A 17,135-nucleotide genomic window follows, 5' to 3' on the forward strand; every position below is an offset into this window, starting at 1 on the left:
CCATTCCAAACTTTCCCTTAAAGTAGTAATAGCACCTAATACGGGGAATGCAGATCAGGAAAGAGCAGACGTTCTCCTGCAACCTTTATTAGATATAGGGTCCCAATATTTGTGGCTTATTTCCACGAAAACACCTATTTTTGGGGGGTAACCGCAAATATTTAGTATCCCCCGAATGTATGACAGAGGGACCTCAGCAGATATCTCCAATCTCTCCATTCCCGCTGACAGCCGCAACCCCCATAGGTTGCTGCCATATTCACCAACCTCCGAAATACGATACATTCAGAAGATTGGCGCCCACAGCTACCGTCATCTGAAGATGGCGGTAGCCTGCTGAAGCCTATGGGCTACACATTGCATAATTAGCCGGGAGAGGGTTCCATAGGAATGCGAATGCGTGGTCTGTAGAGTCCCGGCACAGGATTAATAGGTCACGGCGCTGACGCGGTCACTCACTCCCGGCACATTGCAGGGTCGGGTTCCTTTCGGAGCCCCTGTCCCTGTGGGTGCTCAGTAATACATTCGGACGATATGTTTGCCTCCTGCAATGCGATCAAGGGTGCTAATATCGCGCCCACAAACATTAATAAATGGGCCCCTATAGTGCATTTTCTGCTAGCTTTTATTCCACTAGGAACTGATGTCTGGGTGATGGGACTCTGGGTCTCATTCAGACCGGTCGCAAGCACCGATGCGCTCGCAACCGGGTTGATGGTTAGCCCTGCGCGCGCACACAGTGGCCGCACTGCGTGTGCGCAAGCCCCGGAGCGAGTGAGAAACTCTCTTGCTGCGGAGCGCTCTACAAAAGGGGCGTCTGTCTATGTTTATCGACAACTCGCCCCTTTTTGTAGGCGGGCCGGGGGGGTGGTTTCCAAAACTGAGGCGTTCCTTAAGGAATGCCTACCGTTTTGTGGGCGGCCGCACTGACATCATCAGTGATGTCAGTGGGGAGTTTCCTGCTCGATCAGAGCAGGAAGCTCCCCGGGGCTTGCGGTTGCCGAGACCCAACCTTAGGGTCTCGTCGCAAGCCCCGATGGTCGCGATGGTGTTCACCATCGCGACCATCAATCTGGTCGGTCAATAAAGCTGTGGGTGGTAACCCACAGCTTAGCTAGCGACCAGGAGGCCGCAGTAAATAAAAAAGGAAGGGGCCGCCCTCATTCAGAACGAGCGCTCGCTTCTTGCGAGCGCCTCTGAATGAGGGCCTCTGTCCTAGCGAGGTGATATGCCGAATACTGGCTCAGCATGCAGACGCAATCGTGGGCTATGCAGGAACTCGTTCGGAAGCGTAAATGCTCCAGGTCTCGGATGGATCTCTTGACCCAAACACAATGCTTGGTACAAGTGCGCACGGTGAAGATATAGGTATCACACCAAGCGTAAGAATGAAGGTGGTCCGCTCGCAGAGATTCGTACAGCTACGTACACAGATGTCTGCATTTAGTTCCATACACGCAATGGAGGGGAGTAATTATGGCCAACTTGCGTTCAACTCAGCCCTGGGGTTATTAAAGTGCTCGTGTAACAGGCTGAATCCCCTATAGTCACATGATTACCCTGTGGTGGGGTAAATAGGTGACAGAGAGAAATAGGCGCACAGTAATTGCCTTTGCATTGATTTATTACGAGCAGGGGTTGAAGATTGAATAACAGTTGCAAAAGATCAAGCTGGGGGAGTTTAAATACTGGTCAGTAAATTGCATTATAATGAATGAGGGCAGCAGGGTCCCATGGTAAGAGTTTTTTTAATGAGCTCTTTGGAAGGGGACACTTTGAAGAGGGAGAGGCCTAAAATGCCTTCGCCCCGGGACACACAATCCAAGTGTTACCACATGACGATTAGCAAAGTAAATAGCCCCAGGTTAACCAACGATCTGTGTGACCAGAGGGGACAGTGATTCATCAGCTAAACTCGGTCACAGCAGTCAGTCAGTCAGACGCTAGAAAGTTATTCATCATTCCCTGACTTTCTCCTCCACCCAGTCTCATACCGGACATCATTGTATGTACTATCCTTCAGCTGCTGCTGGGCGCATTGATATCACACCACATTCATTATTAGCGGCCTGCATAGAGCAGGTGGGGTTCTGCACTTGTGCAAACCCAATATTTGCAGGGCTACCACCTGCTTTACAAAATTATAATCATTGGATCATACAGAGCTAAAATCAATCAGCTCAATCTTTATCATTGCAGATACCTATCGTGCTGCAGGCAGCATAGCCCATGATAGCATCCATGTATAGGCTGGGTGACATCATGATAATTATGTACATGGAAAGATTAGGTCATCTCTGGAAACTCAGCCAAGGCTGGAGGAAAACCAGCTAAATTGGGAGATAATTGCACCTACGGGATGGATATAATTGTGCCACCTAGCCTCCCCCTGAGGCACTGCAAAGTACACACGGAATACAGATGTGTCCCCATGCACCTAGCCTCAATACGCCACGCGTCGCGAGATGTCTGGCGCGAGTGAGCCGACAGGTCCCACGTAACTTGGCTTGCGCCATGCATCTTGTTTGCCCGGAAAAGCGTTTTAGTCGCAATCGGATGTAAAAATCCGCTTCACGAGACTGCACTGATTCATTTGATATGAGAGACATGTATATCTGTGAGCGACAGGGAGTCTGTATACGACACACAATGGACCTTGGCGTTCATAAAATCAGCGGCTGTTGCATCGTAGCACTTTGTATACAGATTCAGACTCAGCCAAACACAGATATACAAGTGTCACATATCGGATTAATCAGCGCAGTCTCGTGAAGCAGTTTGTCGCATCTCACTGTGATTAAGACGCATTTTTTCGGGCGAAAAAGATGCTCAGCACAAGCCGAGTCGCACAGCACCTTGCACGCTGAAGAGGGTTGTTTGGCGTGACTGAATGAGGACACATCTGTAAGGGCTGGCTGATAAAGGCAGCCATTTTGAACAAAGTTTTTGTTCAAAATGGCACCTCCCAACCCTTCCTGCACATTCCGATTCGCAGCAGCAACTTCCAAAGTAATTTTTTCCCAACTTCTTGAACTTTACATGGGTCATTCCATGTCAAGTGGACCAAGTCTAAAGATCGTCGCCACCTGCCTATTGCGCACTGCAGTCGGTGACAGTTGCACCCACCTCCACTTTGAGGGCCAAAGTTTTGCTACTATTGAATATTGTGAACTAAAATGTTCCCAAAGTTAGTCTGACATATATGCCAACCTTCACGTAAAATGTTATCAAAATTGGAGTATGGTCAGGTGGTGACCCCTGGTCCACGAGACATGGAATGACCCAAATAGATCTTGTTTTTATGCATGTTTTACATTTTGCAAAAAATGTAATGCTACACACACATACACACGGGCATAGGCAGCGCATGCAGAAACACAAAAACCGCATTAGGTTATGCATGCGTACGAGTTTATAAAAGCGATCAATCTGCGTCTTTTTTTTTTTTTTAACTATGCGTCTGACAAACAATATGTTATTATCTTATTCAAGTACAATGTATGTGGAATAATATATCAGTGGCGTTTATATTGCGCTCCTAATGAGATGAATACAGGTGCACACCTGCGCTGGCATGTATCAGACGTGCAGCAAAATGAAAGTATGCAAGTAAAACATAAACATATCCGAGACTGAGTTGCCTGTAGTAAAAACGATCCTCTCTCATGTCAGTTCGCACACATGTGACTCCTCTGTGAGAACAGCAATACGACCACGTCCCCCCCACTTTTCCCAGGCCGCTATAGAGATTAGACCCAAAACAGGGAACAGGAGATTAGACCAAGGTACTTGGCATAAGAACAAATCTTTGTGTTCTCCATTTTCATCCGCATCCGATACACAGATAATCCCTCAACATTCTAATAACCGGATGGACTGAGAACCCCAGGAGCATTCCCATTGGAATTCTGCATTTCCGAATCACCTCGTCTGATAATTATGTGTTTTGTCAAATCTACTGCCTAAGTGTTTACGCAATAAAAATCTAACATTGATAAGACTCAGACTTGTTTCTAATAACTGAGATATTATAATTAGAGGCCACCACACATAAGATCCGTTCGCCACATCATCAGATTTATGACAGAACAATTAACATGGCCACTCTCACTTACAATATAAACTACACATATTTGTGTAGAAAAATGACAGAATGTTTTACTGAATATTTATAAACTACAAAAATAAAAATAACGGCTCCGGCAGTCAGGACATGCTCCTAGCAAATCGGCACATATAGGAGGTATGTACAAGTTTCTGCTTTTAAAACAAATGAATACACAATTACAGGTATGGGACCTCTTGTTCAAAGGCCAGTTCTCCATAAAGTACTGAAAAAAAAAAAAAATCCTACATGCAGACATGATCACAATGTACATCTTACTAGGGTCACTGGGCCTGATTGAGACCCTCTCGTGTGCGCATAGCGCTCGCAAGCGGGTCGATGGCCGGGCAGTGCGCGAGCCCCGAGGCGAGTGAATTTTTACTCGCTGCGGGACTCACTACAAGACGGGGCGGCTGTCCATTGTGATTGACAGCTCGCCCCGTTTTGTAGACGTGCAGGGGGGGGGGGGTGGCTGGACAAACGGAGGCGTTCCTGAAGGAACGCCTGCCGTTTGTGGGTGGCCCTACTGACATCGCTTGTGATGTCAGTAGTGAACTTTCTGCTCTATTAAAGCAGGAAGTTCACTGTGGTTTGCGGTGGACGAGACCCTACCACAACGGTCTCGTCGCAAGCCCGGTGGTCGCGATAATCGTGACCATCGCGAGCCCTCCCGCCAGGTCACCCACAGCTTAGCGAGCGGCCTGGAGGCCAGTGAAAAAAAAAAAAACATCCCGCCCTGATTCAGAGCGAGCAAACAGCGAGCGCCTCTGAATCAGGGCCACTGTGAGGAGCACTGCTAAAGAAGGTAAAAATAATAGAATTGTCAGGTGTGTCTCGCTATAGAACGTTGATAAAAGAAAAAAAACATTATCCAGTATTCCACAGATATTATAAAATATTATTAGATTAGATGTGAGATCGATAGATAGATAGTAGGTCAGCAAGCTAGAATGTGAGACATGTTCATACAAATATGGTAGAGAGCAGCAAGTAACTAATAACTGTAAGTAAAAGATATATATTCTGACTTCTTCTTTATCACTAAGATTGAGAAGACTGGGCCTTAAATACGCACGGCCTCAGGGTGACACTTCTGCCTTCTATATAACAAGACACTTGGTAAATGGCTGCCAAAAGCAAAGCATAAGTCGCCACTGTGAAAGTACACACAGCTTGCTGAGTATTTACTCTGTGTGATCAGCAGCCTGTCAGTGACACAGGACTACATGCTGGGAGAGGACCTGTCTGGCACCTGCCTGGTACATACACAAAATGTTATCTCTTACAGCTGTGCTCATACAACACAACAGCGGCTGAGGGTCACAGGTCCTGCGGAGGATTACCCAGATATATCCCAGCCCTACGTGATACTAGCGTGGGCCCATCGGCCTCAAAACAAAAATCACGATTGTGAATTTTGTCACACTATGTGCCGCAAAAATATTATATCCACACACGCACAAACTCAGTCCTTAAGGCACCCTAACAGTCCAGGTTTTAAGAATATCCATGCTTGTGCATAGATGGTATAATTACATTGACTAAGGTACTAATTAAGCCAAATGTGCTTAAGTATGGATATCCTGAAAACCTGGACTGTTAGGGTGCCTTCAGGACAGAGTTTGGGAACCGCTGCCTTAAGGCCCCCATACATCTGTGACGGATCGCCGCGATCCTACAACCCGGCATTGCAGGATCGCTGAAATCCGATTCCGATTAAAAAATGATCGTGATTGGCAGATCGGTGAAATTTAGAAATTAGAATTTCACCGTTCCTGCGACAGATCACCGAACATCGATGGCCGCCGGTCTGCATTTCCAACCGGCGGATCGGCGTTTACAATCCGATAGCAGGTTCACGCAATCCGCCGGCAGATGTATGGGGGCCTTTAGAGCTTTTGGCATGACATGACATGATAGCCATGTTGGCTTTGCCTTTTAAATGACTGTTGCTTTGAAATTATCGGCAGATGAGTTGGAATCTCGCAGGCCAGGGCTAGCTTCAGACACTGTGCGGCCCAGTACAAATGTAACAGGCAGGGGAGCCCTTCACAAACCTCTGCCTTTATCTGGCCCCATTTAGACCCACCGTTCCCCATGCCCCGGTCTCTATCCCCTCTCTATTTTTCCCATCCTATTTATCCCCTCTCCTCAGTAGTTCTGCCACTAGGGGCAAAAAAGTTTTGCCTATGAATGCCAGGCAGAAAAAAGTGCAAAATTGGGGTTTGGGGGTAGAAAAAAAATCAAAAAACACCTAGCACCCATGGGACAGCCTCCCTAAGGATAACTGCGTCAAAAAGTTTTTTAAAAAGACTTCTGGACACTCCAAAGGGGCGAAAAATCCAAAGTTGGGGTACAAAGTTAAAAACTAGCGAAATAGACTCCAAGGGGGTCCCCAAGTATACCCCAGGTGTTTTTTTGATTGCAGGTGGTTGCGGCAGGTGGATTTTTCACGTTTTTTTTAAACCTCACATTTGCAACTTCAAAATATTCTAGTACCCATTTTCATGTACCCCAAATTTGATCGGACTACTTATTTTCATGGAAAAATGCTATTCTTCACCACTTTTTTAAAGATGCAAAATAGCGCCTATTAAGAACATTTAAAGTGGCCAAATCCCGTCTGCAGGGCTATTCGGGGGTACCCATAGGGCTAGTTCACATTTGCCGGTTTTGGCCGGGAGGCAAAAAGCCGTCCAGTTTTTAGGGGGTTGTGAAATCTAGTAAATGCAGGGAATCAGAGGGTCCTTTCAGACGGCACGGTCACCGTCCAACAGCCTGAAATATCTACTGTGCAGGACGGTGCCATGCCGTGGCCGTGCCGTCCCTGCACGCCAGTAGTGTGAAGGAAACAATGTTTCCTTTCACACACACTGGCTTCTGCCGGCCGGGCTAGTGCAGCAGGAGCTGGTGTTGCACATGCCCAATTGGTTTCCAAGAAAAAAAAAACCCATAAAAAGCGTCTCAACGGCACTGCTTGTGAAAGGCACACAGTGCCTATAATACCCCGGCCTGCTACCGCCCGGTTCTTGCCTGGCCGGCCAAAACCGCCAAATGTGAAACTGGCCATAGTGATCCCCCAGGTCAGTGCATCTTTTGGGGGGTGTCAGGCAGATTTCTCCAAATCTGACAGGACTCTTCGCCGATTTGGAATTGAATACGGGGATACGCGGGCACGCGCACAATACTTTTTCACCTGAAACCAGCGATGACGGTGAAAAGTCCGGCAACTGACTTTTCGCTTCTAATTGAATACGGCTCTAGGTGAGCATCAAGTAGTGACGCGGGACTGGTCATGGGGGAGAGTACACCACCAATTTAAGTGTGGTCAATCACACTTCACTACAATTATTGTGGAATATATACAGATTGACAAATGGACGAAACACAGGGGAACAAACCCACTAAATTCTAAGGCTATGAATAGTGAGGTCTATTACTAGGCAGTGTTAGGAGACAGAGTGAAAAGTGATAAGGCGACAGCCAATCAGCTCCCAACTGTCATCTCACAGGCTGTATTTGAAAAATGACAGTTTGGAGCTGATTGGCTGGTACCTTATCACTTTTCACTCTGTCTCCTAACACTGCTTAGTAAAAAGACCCCTTAATCTGCAACGTTAGGTGCTTGTGCTCACTCCACCTATACACAGAGACATTACACCCATGTACAACATTACCCTGCTGTACACACTTTAAGGAATAATATTGGTGAATGTAACCTAGAAATTAGATTTTCTGCTGCACATACTTTAACAGTATTAAACAAAATGCACAAGGATGTCTTCTTCTTATGGATGATAGTAATAGAGGGAATGAACAGTAACACATTTGCTTGTAACTGATAGTAGAACTAGGAATGAGTAACTAGCTATTATTGAGAACGGTTATTCAGATTATTATTGTGATACTCCCTCTAATGGAGAAGGAGAATGGGTGTATTTCCCGGGGAAGCAATCGGGAAGCCGACTGCCTAAATACCGGCAGCCGGCTTCCCGACTGTCTTATCCCGGCATGGGTGAAATGCCGGGCGTCTAGATGTAGACGCCCGCATTTCCCCGACGCCGGGAGACCGGCGCCCGGCATCACGTACGTAGTGATGCCGGGCGCCGCGAGCGGACAGCCGCGGGGGGGGGGGGAGGGTTAGGCACCCCCCCGGGAGGGTTAGGGTTAGGCTAGGGGGAGGGAGGGTTAGGGTTAGGCACCCCCCCCGGAGGCTTAGGTTTAGGCAGCAGGGAAGGGGGTGGTTAGGGTTAGGCACTTAGAGGGGGGATTAGGGTTAGGCACTTGGGGGGGAAGTTAGGGTTAGGCACCCCTAAGGAGGGTTAGGGTTAGGGGGATACTTACCTATCTACAATCGGGATTTCCAGCGCTGTCGGGCTTCCGCTGCTTCGCACTCTGCTCCTGTCGGGCTGCCGCTGACTGGAATCGAACGCCGGCCATGCGGCCGGCGGTATATAATACCCATTCCATTTCCCGTGGATATTGGAGGCTATGCACCATCAGAGTGGCAGGAATAACAAGTTCATTAATCTCTTTTACATTTTTCCCTACATACCAACAATAATATATGTGGTGTGCTGATCATTAGCCAATTGAGGCTGACATGCTATTAAAATAGTGCTTCACTCACAGTGAACATTTGTTTTACCACTTACTGATTTCTAGCACCATCCTATTCTGTCAATAAAGATTCACGTTAAGAAGGGGATCCTGTATTATAACCGTGCCCTTATATTAAGGCTGAATCGAATAAACAATCTTCCCAAAGAGGATTCCGGAGAGGGGGGCAGAGTGTTTAAGGGGCTACAGCTCAGAAGTTATTGGATGTACCGAGCTGAAATTTGGCATGGACGAGTAGAACTGTCCCACGGTGAGGATTTGGGAGTAATATAATGTTTAATCTGTCATTTTTTTCACCCACTTTCAATTAGGACCACTTTTCTGCTGTTCTCTATGGGGGATTTTTGGGAAGACATAACTCAGAGCAGAGGACGAATTTAGACTTTGGTTTGTTTTGTTAGGCAGCTCTTCTTCCAATGTAGGTGCTTTTGGGGTTCAGGTAATTGAGAAAGTTACAGTTTTTAAAACTATTACCTCACAAATGCCCCATTATATAAATAGGGAGCTTCAACCTGCTGCACAGCCTCAGTAGGTGACCACCAGCAGGGGGTGTACTGTGGCTTCACTTGGGTGCACAAATATGGCTTTCCTTTACGGGCATTAGTGGCGGTGGGACCCGGCAAAGGTAGCGGCCGTTAGTGGCAGCGGGGACGCAGCGGCGGTGTGGGCGTTGGCGGCGGTGCTGTGTTGGCGGCAGGGCTGGATCAGAGAGGATCCAGTCCCTGCCAGCCATTTTGCAGAGTTCGGCAGCGCTGCCCATTTAAAAAATGGCCACCGTGAGCCAATCACGGCTCGCGACATCATCGCCCCGCCCCCTCGGCAGGCTTATATAAGCCAGCACGAGGCAGCGGCATGGCAGTCCGCCAGTAGGGAGGGAGCAGTGAAGAGCTCCTGAAGGAAGAAGACGTCAGAAGTCCTAGTGGGCGGCTGGAATGTAAAAGAGCTCAAAGGCTGCTGCCCACTAGGTGAAGAGGACACCAGCAGCCCTGGGGAGGTGGCAGCCACGCAAAAGAGCTAATTGGCTGCCACCCCTCAGGTATAGACACCAGAAGCCATGGCGGCTTGGCGCCCACCAGGCGAAGGCGCAGGAAGCCCTGGCGGGTTGGAGCCTACCAGGCAAAAATGAGCCCTGGGGTGGCGGCGGTCCCGTAAAAGAGCTAATTGGCCGCCGCCTGCCAGGCGAAGACGTCGGAAGCCCTGTCGGGTTGGCACCTGCCAGACGAAGACGACGGAAGCCCTGGCGGGTTGGCGCCTGCTAGGCAAAGATGACGGATGCCCTGGTGGGTTGGTGGCCGCCAGGCAAAGACAACGGAAGCCCTGGGGCGGGGGTGGCGGTGGCCCCGTAAAAGAGCTAATTGGCCGCCGCCTTCCAGGCGAAGACGTCGGAAACCCTGGCCTGTTGGTGCCCACCGGCATCGGGACAGGGTTACAATACTTGTCGGTCAGTATACTACCCCCCCCTCTCTCTCTACCTTAACCCTCCCTGGTGCCTAACCCTCTCCCCTAATGCGAACCCTCCCCCCAACCCTGCTACTTACCTTCAGGATTCCGGCGGTCGGCATTATGAGTGCCACAATCCCCGCAGTTGGGATATTGACTGCATCCCGTCAGTTACAATACCCAGATAGAACGTTGTTTAAAAGTTACAGCCTATCGATATTAATGGTCCTAGGTTGTTCCAAGAAAACGTTAATCACACCAGTGCACCACCACCAGTGTGTGGTCCTCTGCTGCTATAGCCCATCCACTTCATGGTTCGCCATGCTGTGCATTTAGAGGAGGCAATTCAATTGTTTTATGGGCAGCAAAAATTAATGGGCGCCCAGTGTTGCAATTAAATTGTTCTGGGCGTCCATTATCGCGGTAATAGTGCCCAGTTAGACCAGGTTTAGCTGTGTAAAACGTCTAAACCCATCTACAGTCCTGGCTACTGTTGTAACGCATGGTTATTTTAGTTACTGACACCTTTCTGTCTGGGTGATGTATCGACATGACAGAATGTCAACCTAACGTCCCTGGTGGCTCAGCAGTCACTGACTTGGCCCTAGCGGCTTCAGCTGTTTCTTCCCGGAGGTCATGTGATGTGCAGTTCTGGCGCAGGCGTACGAGGAGCAACGTTTTGATATTGTAAAAATGTCGACACGGTCAACGTCGATAACTTGACTGGATACCTATTTCCAAGGTGGATCTACACTGGGACTGAACAAACCTAAACTCTGTAGGCATAAATCTCAGACATCCCTGGTTAAAATTTGAATACAGCCTAACAAGTGCCAATGTGCTATTCCTGTCATTATATTTATAGAGCTTACAGGTTTACTAATAATATATTAACACCCAGAAAATATACACAACAAGAAACCATAGCATAACGGAAGAGAATCACAATGCAATAAGCTTAGGGGTCTATCCATTAGGCGACCTGAAAAACTGAACGTCTAGTGTTCAATCCTTCAGGTCGCCGGGTGCTGTGCCCACAATGAACATCATTCAGTGCAGGAGACCGACCTCCTATCTGCGAACATGTGGAACCTGACGATCGTCGTCAAGTTACCGAGCATATTCCACAGATAGTCGGCAAGGACCCAGCGTGCACACGCATCGCTGGTCCTTGCCGGCTATCCATTAGACGACTTTCTGAACGATCCGACCAAAACCAGGAGGTTTTGGTCGGATCGTTCAAATAGTCGTCTAATGCATAGTCTCCTATCTCTCTATGCCGAAGGTCTGCACTAATTTTAAATAGCATGGGGAATATTCAATTAGGTGCGAAAGTCCCGCTGCCGAGGATGTCGCCGTCATCGCTGGTTTTTGCCCCGGAAAAGTATGGTGCTCGTCTAAACTTATCCCTGTAGTCAATTAGAAATCAGCAAAAACGGGACCGGCAAAAAGCAAACAAGCGAAAAGTGCTGTCACATTTGGGGAAATCAGCCTGACACCCCCCAAAAGATGCACTGACATTGGGGATCACTATGGATACCCCCGAATAGACCTGCTGAAGGTATTTGGGGAACTTTAATGATCCCAATAGCTGCTATTTAGCGTCATTGCATAAGTGGTGAAGAATAACATTTAGAAGGGTTTTTTGGAGAAAATAAGTAGTCCCAGCAAATTTGGGGTACCTGAAAATGGGGGCTAGCATATTTTAAAATTGCTAAAGTGAACTTTTATAAATTGACAAAAATCCACCTGCCGCAAGCACCTGCAATCAAAAAGTACCCCCTGGGGTCTATTTCGCTAGTGTTTAAATTTGTCCCCCAACTTTGGAGTTTGTCAACCCCAAAACAAAAGTGCTTTTTTGGGGGGGATCTAAAGTCTTTTTTTTTTTTTTTTACGCAGATTACCTTTGGGGGAGTGTTCAAGGGCTGGAACATTCAACGCCATCATCAATGTTTATTTATACGGTGTCACAGAACAATGGAGAGCTGGACAGTCAGTACAATAAATCATACGTAAAACAAACCATACATAGGAACAGAACAAGGATGTTGACAGAAAAGGTGCAGAAATGAGAGTAAAGGGCAGAGAGGGGCAGCAGCTGGGGCAAGGGCTTCTGCTGTCAGACGTGAGGCTGCGATTACTGAAGCTCCCTCTAGGGAGCAGGTTGTCTCTGCTGTCATAGCAACCAAAACAAAAAGGAAGCATGCGATTGGTGAGCAGCGTAACTGTGTACTGTAGTCTGCTTCCTATTGGTTACCACAACAGCAATGACTATCAGTAGAGGGAGCTTCAGCAAACCAGAGGAGGCGAGAAATTCTGCTTCATGCACAATGGAGGCCTTTACAAAATATTGTTATGGGCACCATACTTTCACTGGCTTCAATGCTTGAAGCTCTTGACCTCGGTACACAGTTTGCCAACACTAAGGAATTCCCAGTATAAACATGACTGATCTGTTGTCCTACTGATCCTGTAAGAGACCCAATGCCCATCTGGACTACATACTGTTATAACAACATCACTTTGTAAAGAAAACAGCTCATCTTCATTTATTAAGTGAATTTTAAGACAATTTCAGTGGAAACTGCATAAGGGAGTTTGAAGCTGAAAAGTGGGGTAAAGGGCAAAAAGCCAAAACGACAAAGCATAGCATGTTACTTATGTTTGCACTGCAGGGACATCAATGTGAATATCCTCGTGTACAAATGTACAATCTGAAAACTTTTACAATGTTACAGAGATGCTTGTTAACTATCTCCAGGAGAATACATAAATAACCGTATAGGAAGTTCAGGATACACGTAGGACAGAAGACAGAGCTGTACTGCCTCACATCGACTTGTTTAATCTATCTACCACATTCTTTGAATTTTCACTCTCATTTTTTGCTCATTACCATGGTTATGTAGCACTTTGGGTTACAGAAGCATTGGACCTCTGATGGAAATGATAGTAGTATGGGCCTCATTTATCAACAAGTTTTGTCATACGCAATGACCTTTAAAACTCGTTGCGTATGATAAACGTTGCTCCAGCCAATCAGCTCCCAACTGTCATTTTCAAACTGAGTTAGGAGCTGATTGGCTGGAGCACCATTATCAAGTTTTATCACTTGTTGGCTATTGCGTATGTTAAAACTCATTGATAATGGACCCCTATGTATGGAAGAAACCTGAGCTGTCAAATTCTTGTTTTAATCAATAAAAAAAAAAAAAAAAAGTCCAATCAAACATTATTTTAAATACAAGTAATGATTCTAGTATACAATTGTCCATGCCGAGCTGGTCGTACGCCCATTTGTACTACACAAGAACACAGATAAAGGCTCATGCCTACATCCGTATACAGATGTGACAGCAGTGTCTCCGAACGCTTAGAGAGGCGGAGCTGGGGGAGGGATGCTGACGTAGGCGGAGTACAGTTTGGCGCATTTACGTAATTGTGAAGAGGGTCAGACCTGCCTGGAGAAGCAGATAAGCCTGTCACGACTAGTATCAAGTGTGGGTGCCTTGGGAGCTGGTGCCAATACCCCTGGAGAGCGAGGACGCTGCCACCACTGGCTACTGATTCCTGATTGGCTGTTTGCAGATTCATGCCAGAAGCTTATAGGTGCTTTCCCCATTGCGTTTGCCTATAATATATAATTTTACTGAGCATATTTCAAAAATAATTTATTTTGCCACTTTTCATGGATCACTCTCTCTTATAAAATGATGGCAGAAATTCACAGATGGAATCTACGAATATAAAGCAATGAATTTGATATAAAATTGTAGACGGGCATTTGTCAGACAATGAATCACAGTAAGCTGAAGATGCACATCTCTTAATGTTACCTAACGGTTATTAGATGCACGGCGATTCCATGAATATGTCACTGTTTCGGTCAATCCTCAGTCTTCCCCAGCGCCTGTCATCATCTGGGATAGATAGACAGATGGCTGAAGATCCTGACCTCATATCTCACAGCAACCAGGAAAATCCAGAGATATAGATAGAGATGCCCAAATATACCCCACCGTGGTCACTGATCCCTGAACCACTTAGCCATTTAACACTTTCAGCCCTGCAGAAAGCGATATGATCCCAGCAATACGTCGAACAGCATAAACCAGCCGGCTAACTTTACATCAAGTGTCAAACTCGGCTCCCAGGCCACTTATTGCTGTACTGGAGATTGCAGGTCCTGCGACGACGGCAGGTTCAACTGACGTAAGAGTTATTTTAGGCAGTAAAGAGGTGATAATTTGGAGTGCAGAAGAAACAGATGTTATTTTTGGAAGGTGGATAAGAAACTTTTTTTTTTTAAGCAAACCACAAACCATTATTTAGTATATGTCTTATACTTCCGACGGGGGTGTAAAGGGCATACAGACTAACAAAAGCCACAAAAACCACAGTATGTCTGCAAATAGTGTTTCCCCTTGCAGGCGCCAGTCTATAAGCTTTTGTACATAAGTAAATAGAGTACCATACCTACCCTGCCAAACAGAAAGCTGTTCCCTGAGATCATCTTTCTAATCAGACTGTATTAAAAATATCACACTACATTATTCCTGTATAAATACCAGCAGGTTTATACATCGCTGCTCCCTACTTCTGTAGTGTTGCGAGGCACCTGTAGACCCTTAGGTTATATACATAGTATCACAATGCTGGCTATACTAAATTAACATTATATATTATAGAAGTCTGATATCATCAGACAATGCCAGCAGCAAGATAATAATAGGCGATCACTGGTTACACTGAACTCTGATATAAAACTGTCTGTAGTACACAACAATTCTATAACACTGAATATAATGCCAGAAATATATATTTAATAGGAATCCATATCCCTTCAGGCGGTCGCATTTAGCCAAAATACCTTCCAAATACGCCAGCTATACAGATGTAACAGTCCCTAACGTCCAGAGATAGTCCCAGAAAAATGTCCCTTTACTATTTTTATATGGGTCAAAAGAACAGTGTAATCCCTTTTATAGTGTATATTAAATGGTATTCACACTATAAAAAAAATAAAATAAAAAAAAAATGTATTATACCCAAATTCAGCAAGCACGTAATTGTGTGGATTGCAGTGCACCAAGTCCAGGGCACATCTGGACTGTACCAATGCGCTTAGATGCAGCTATACAGAGGCAAAGTATCCTTGGAAATTATTTTACATTGCTGGAAACTATATATACAAATAAGGGGAGATCATTGCAATTTGATGTTTATTGCTAGTGCACAATTATTAAGTATCAGCTGAGTCTGTGCATGCTGCATGTTATAAGGTTCTATTACATCCTCCTTTGGGATCCCATTGCCCCAGCCCTGAATCATAACCATGCACCCTGACATCAGTGCACCCTTCCATATTCTACACAAACCCCCACACACTATATACACAGTACTGCTCCCAGGTGCTCTCTCACCCACTATAATGCATGCCACTCTTACCTCTGGGTACGTGGAGTCAGCTCACAGGGCAGTCAGCCATCTACCCTACAATCTCAGTGTCTCCCACACTCACACACTACAGCAGCTCCTAAGCTGATTAGCTCAGAGAGAATACCACATTCCCCAATCGATGCGCTCCGCATTCGCCGCAGCGGCCTCAACCAGACCAGATTGAGCGAGCGAGCGTCATTGCGCCTGCGCACTCCGTCCGCAGCTTCAAAGTACTGGCAAGCATAAAGTTGGGGGCGGGGCTTTCACTCTTGTTTCCCAACCTCTTAAAGGCGACGTTACTGCTGCCGCTGCCAGGCTATAACCCGGGGTTCCCGGTAACAGTGCCAGCAGCCAGCAGTATGGGAGCTGCCGTGTCACATGCACAGGAGGGGGAGCTGGGCTGATCTCTGTAGCCGCTTTCACCCTTACACGGGTTATAGACAGGCAGCAATGGGTTAACCTGCAGGCTCCGCCCAGAGACGGGCGGCGCCCGGAGCTGTGTGTTAAGTGTCCGGGACCAGGAAGAGGAGAGAGCTGGCAGCAGGATGGCAGCGGCGGTAGCTCGGTACCGGGACAGGCTGCAGGAGCTCGTCCGCAAGTACAAGGAGTTCGTCATCCAGAACCCGACAGGGGCCACTAAGGTGGAGGGGGCGGTGCGCATGCTCTCCTATCTCATTGCAGGTGCGCGCTGCCAGTCTGTATAGTGCATGCCAACCACTGCCCCTGTGTCCTATTACATATACCAGGCCTGGCCAACCTGTGGCTCTCCAGCTGTTGTGAAACTACAAGTCCCAGCATGCCCTACTACAGTTTTGCTATTAGGGAATGCTAAAACTGTTGCAGGGCATGCTGGGACTGGTAGTTTCACAACAGCTGGAGAGCCACAGGCTGGCCAGGCCTGACATATACCATGTGTTAGTAATGGCTACAGTTGGGAGCTGCCAGTCTGTATACTGCACCTGTGTGTTCTATTACATATACCATGTATCAGATCAGTAATGGCTGCATGTGGGAGCTGCCAGTCTGTTTACCACTGCCACTGTGTTCTATTACATATAGCATGTATAAGTAATGGCTGCAGGTGTGTGCTGGTGGGAGTTGCCGCTGGGATATGATACATTACATATGCACTGTACTAGATCTATAATCACTGCAGGTGTGTTCTGGAAGGAGCTGCCAGACTGTATTCTGCCCCTGGATCCAATTACATATATCATATATAATTACTTCAGATCTGTGCTGATGGGCGCTGCCAGTCTGTATGCTGTCCCTGAGTGAGTTCTACCACATATACCATGCATCAGACCAGTCATGACTGCAGGTGTGTGCTGGTGGGAACTGCCAGTTTGTATACCAACCTCTGCCCCTGTGTCCTATTACATATTCCATGTACCAGTCATGGCTGCAGGTGTGTGCTACTGCGAGCTGCCAGTCTGTATATCACTGCCCCTGTGCCCTATTACATATACCATGTATTAGTAATGGCTGCAGGGGTGTGTTGGTGGGAGCTGTCAGTCTGTATACTGCTCCT

General features: G+C 47.0%; 2 protein-coding genes across 3 annotated transcripts in view; one reads left to right on the forward strand and one right to left on the reverse strand.

Moving 5' to 3' along the window:
* Positions 1-15,739, reverse strand: part of LARGE2 (LARGE xylosyl- and glucuronyltransferase 2) — a 74,021-nt gene extending 58,282 nt beyond the window's left edge. Inside the window, exon 1 of one of the 2 annotated variants that reach the window (XM_088461523.1) lies at positions 15,614-15,739. The gene's annotated coding sequence lies outside the window, so the exon portion shown is untranslated. Of the gene's footprint in view, positions 1-1,994; positions 2,047-15,613 lie in introns of those variants that run through there. The other variant, XM_088461524.1, reaches the window with a different exon arrangement.
* Positions 15,740-16,035: 296 nt separating this feature from the next.
* The window catches only part of PEX16 (peroxisomal biogenesis factor 16), a 34,541-nt gene continuing 33,441 nt past the window's right edge, over positions 16,036-17,135 (forward strand). The window contains exon 1 of the mRNA XM_088461483.1: positions 16,036-16,285. Within this exon, the coding sequence (XP_088317609.1) occupies positions 16,150-16,285 (136 nt within the window). The 5' untranslated portion in view covers positions 16,036-16,149. The remainder of the gene's footprint in view (positions 16,286-17,135) is intronic.

This window comes from Taudactylus pleione, unplaced genomic scaffold (genome assembly GCF_031769625.1).
Source record: "Taudactylus pleione unplaced genomic scaffold, aTauple2 ptg001060l, whole genome shotgun sequence".
NCBI classification, from domain to species: Eukaryota; Metazoa; Chordata; class Amphibia; order Anura; family Myobatrachidae; genus Taudactylus; species Taudactylus pleione.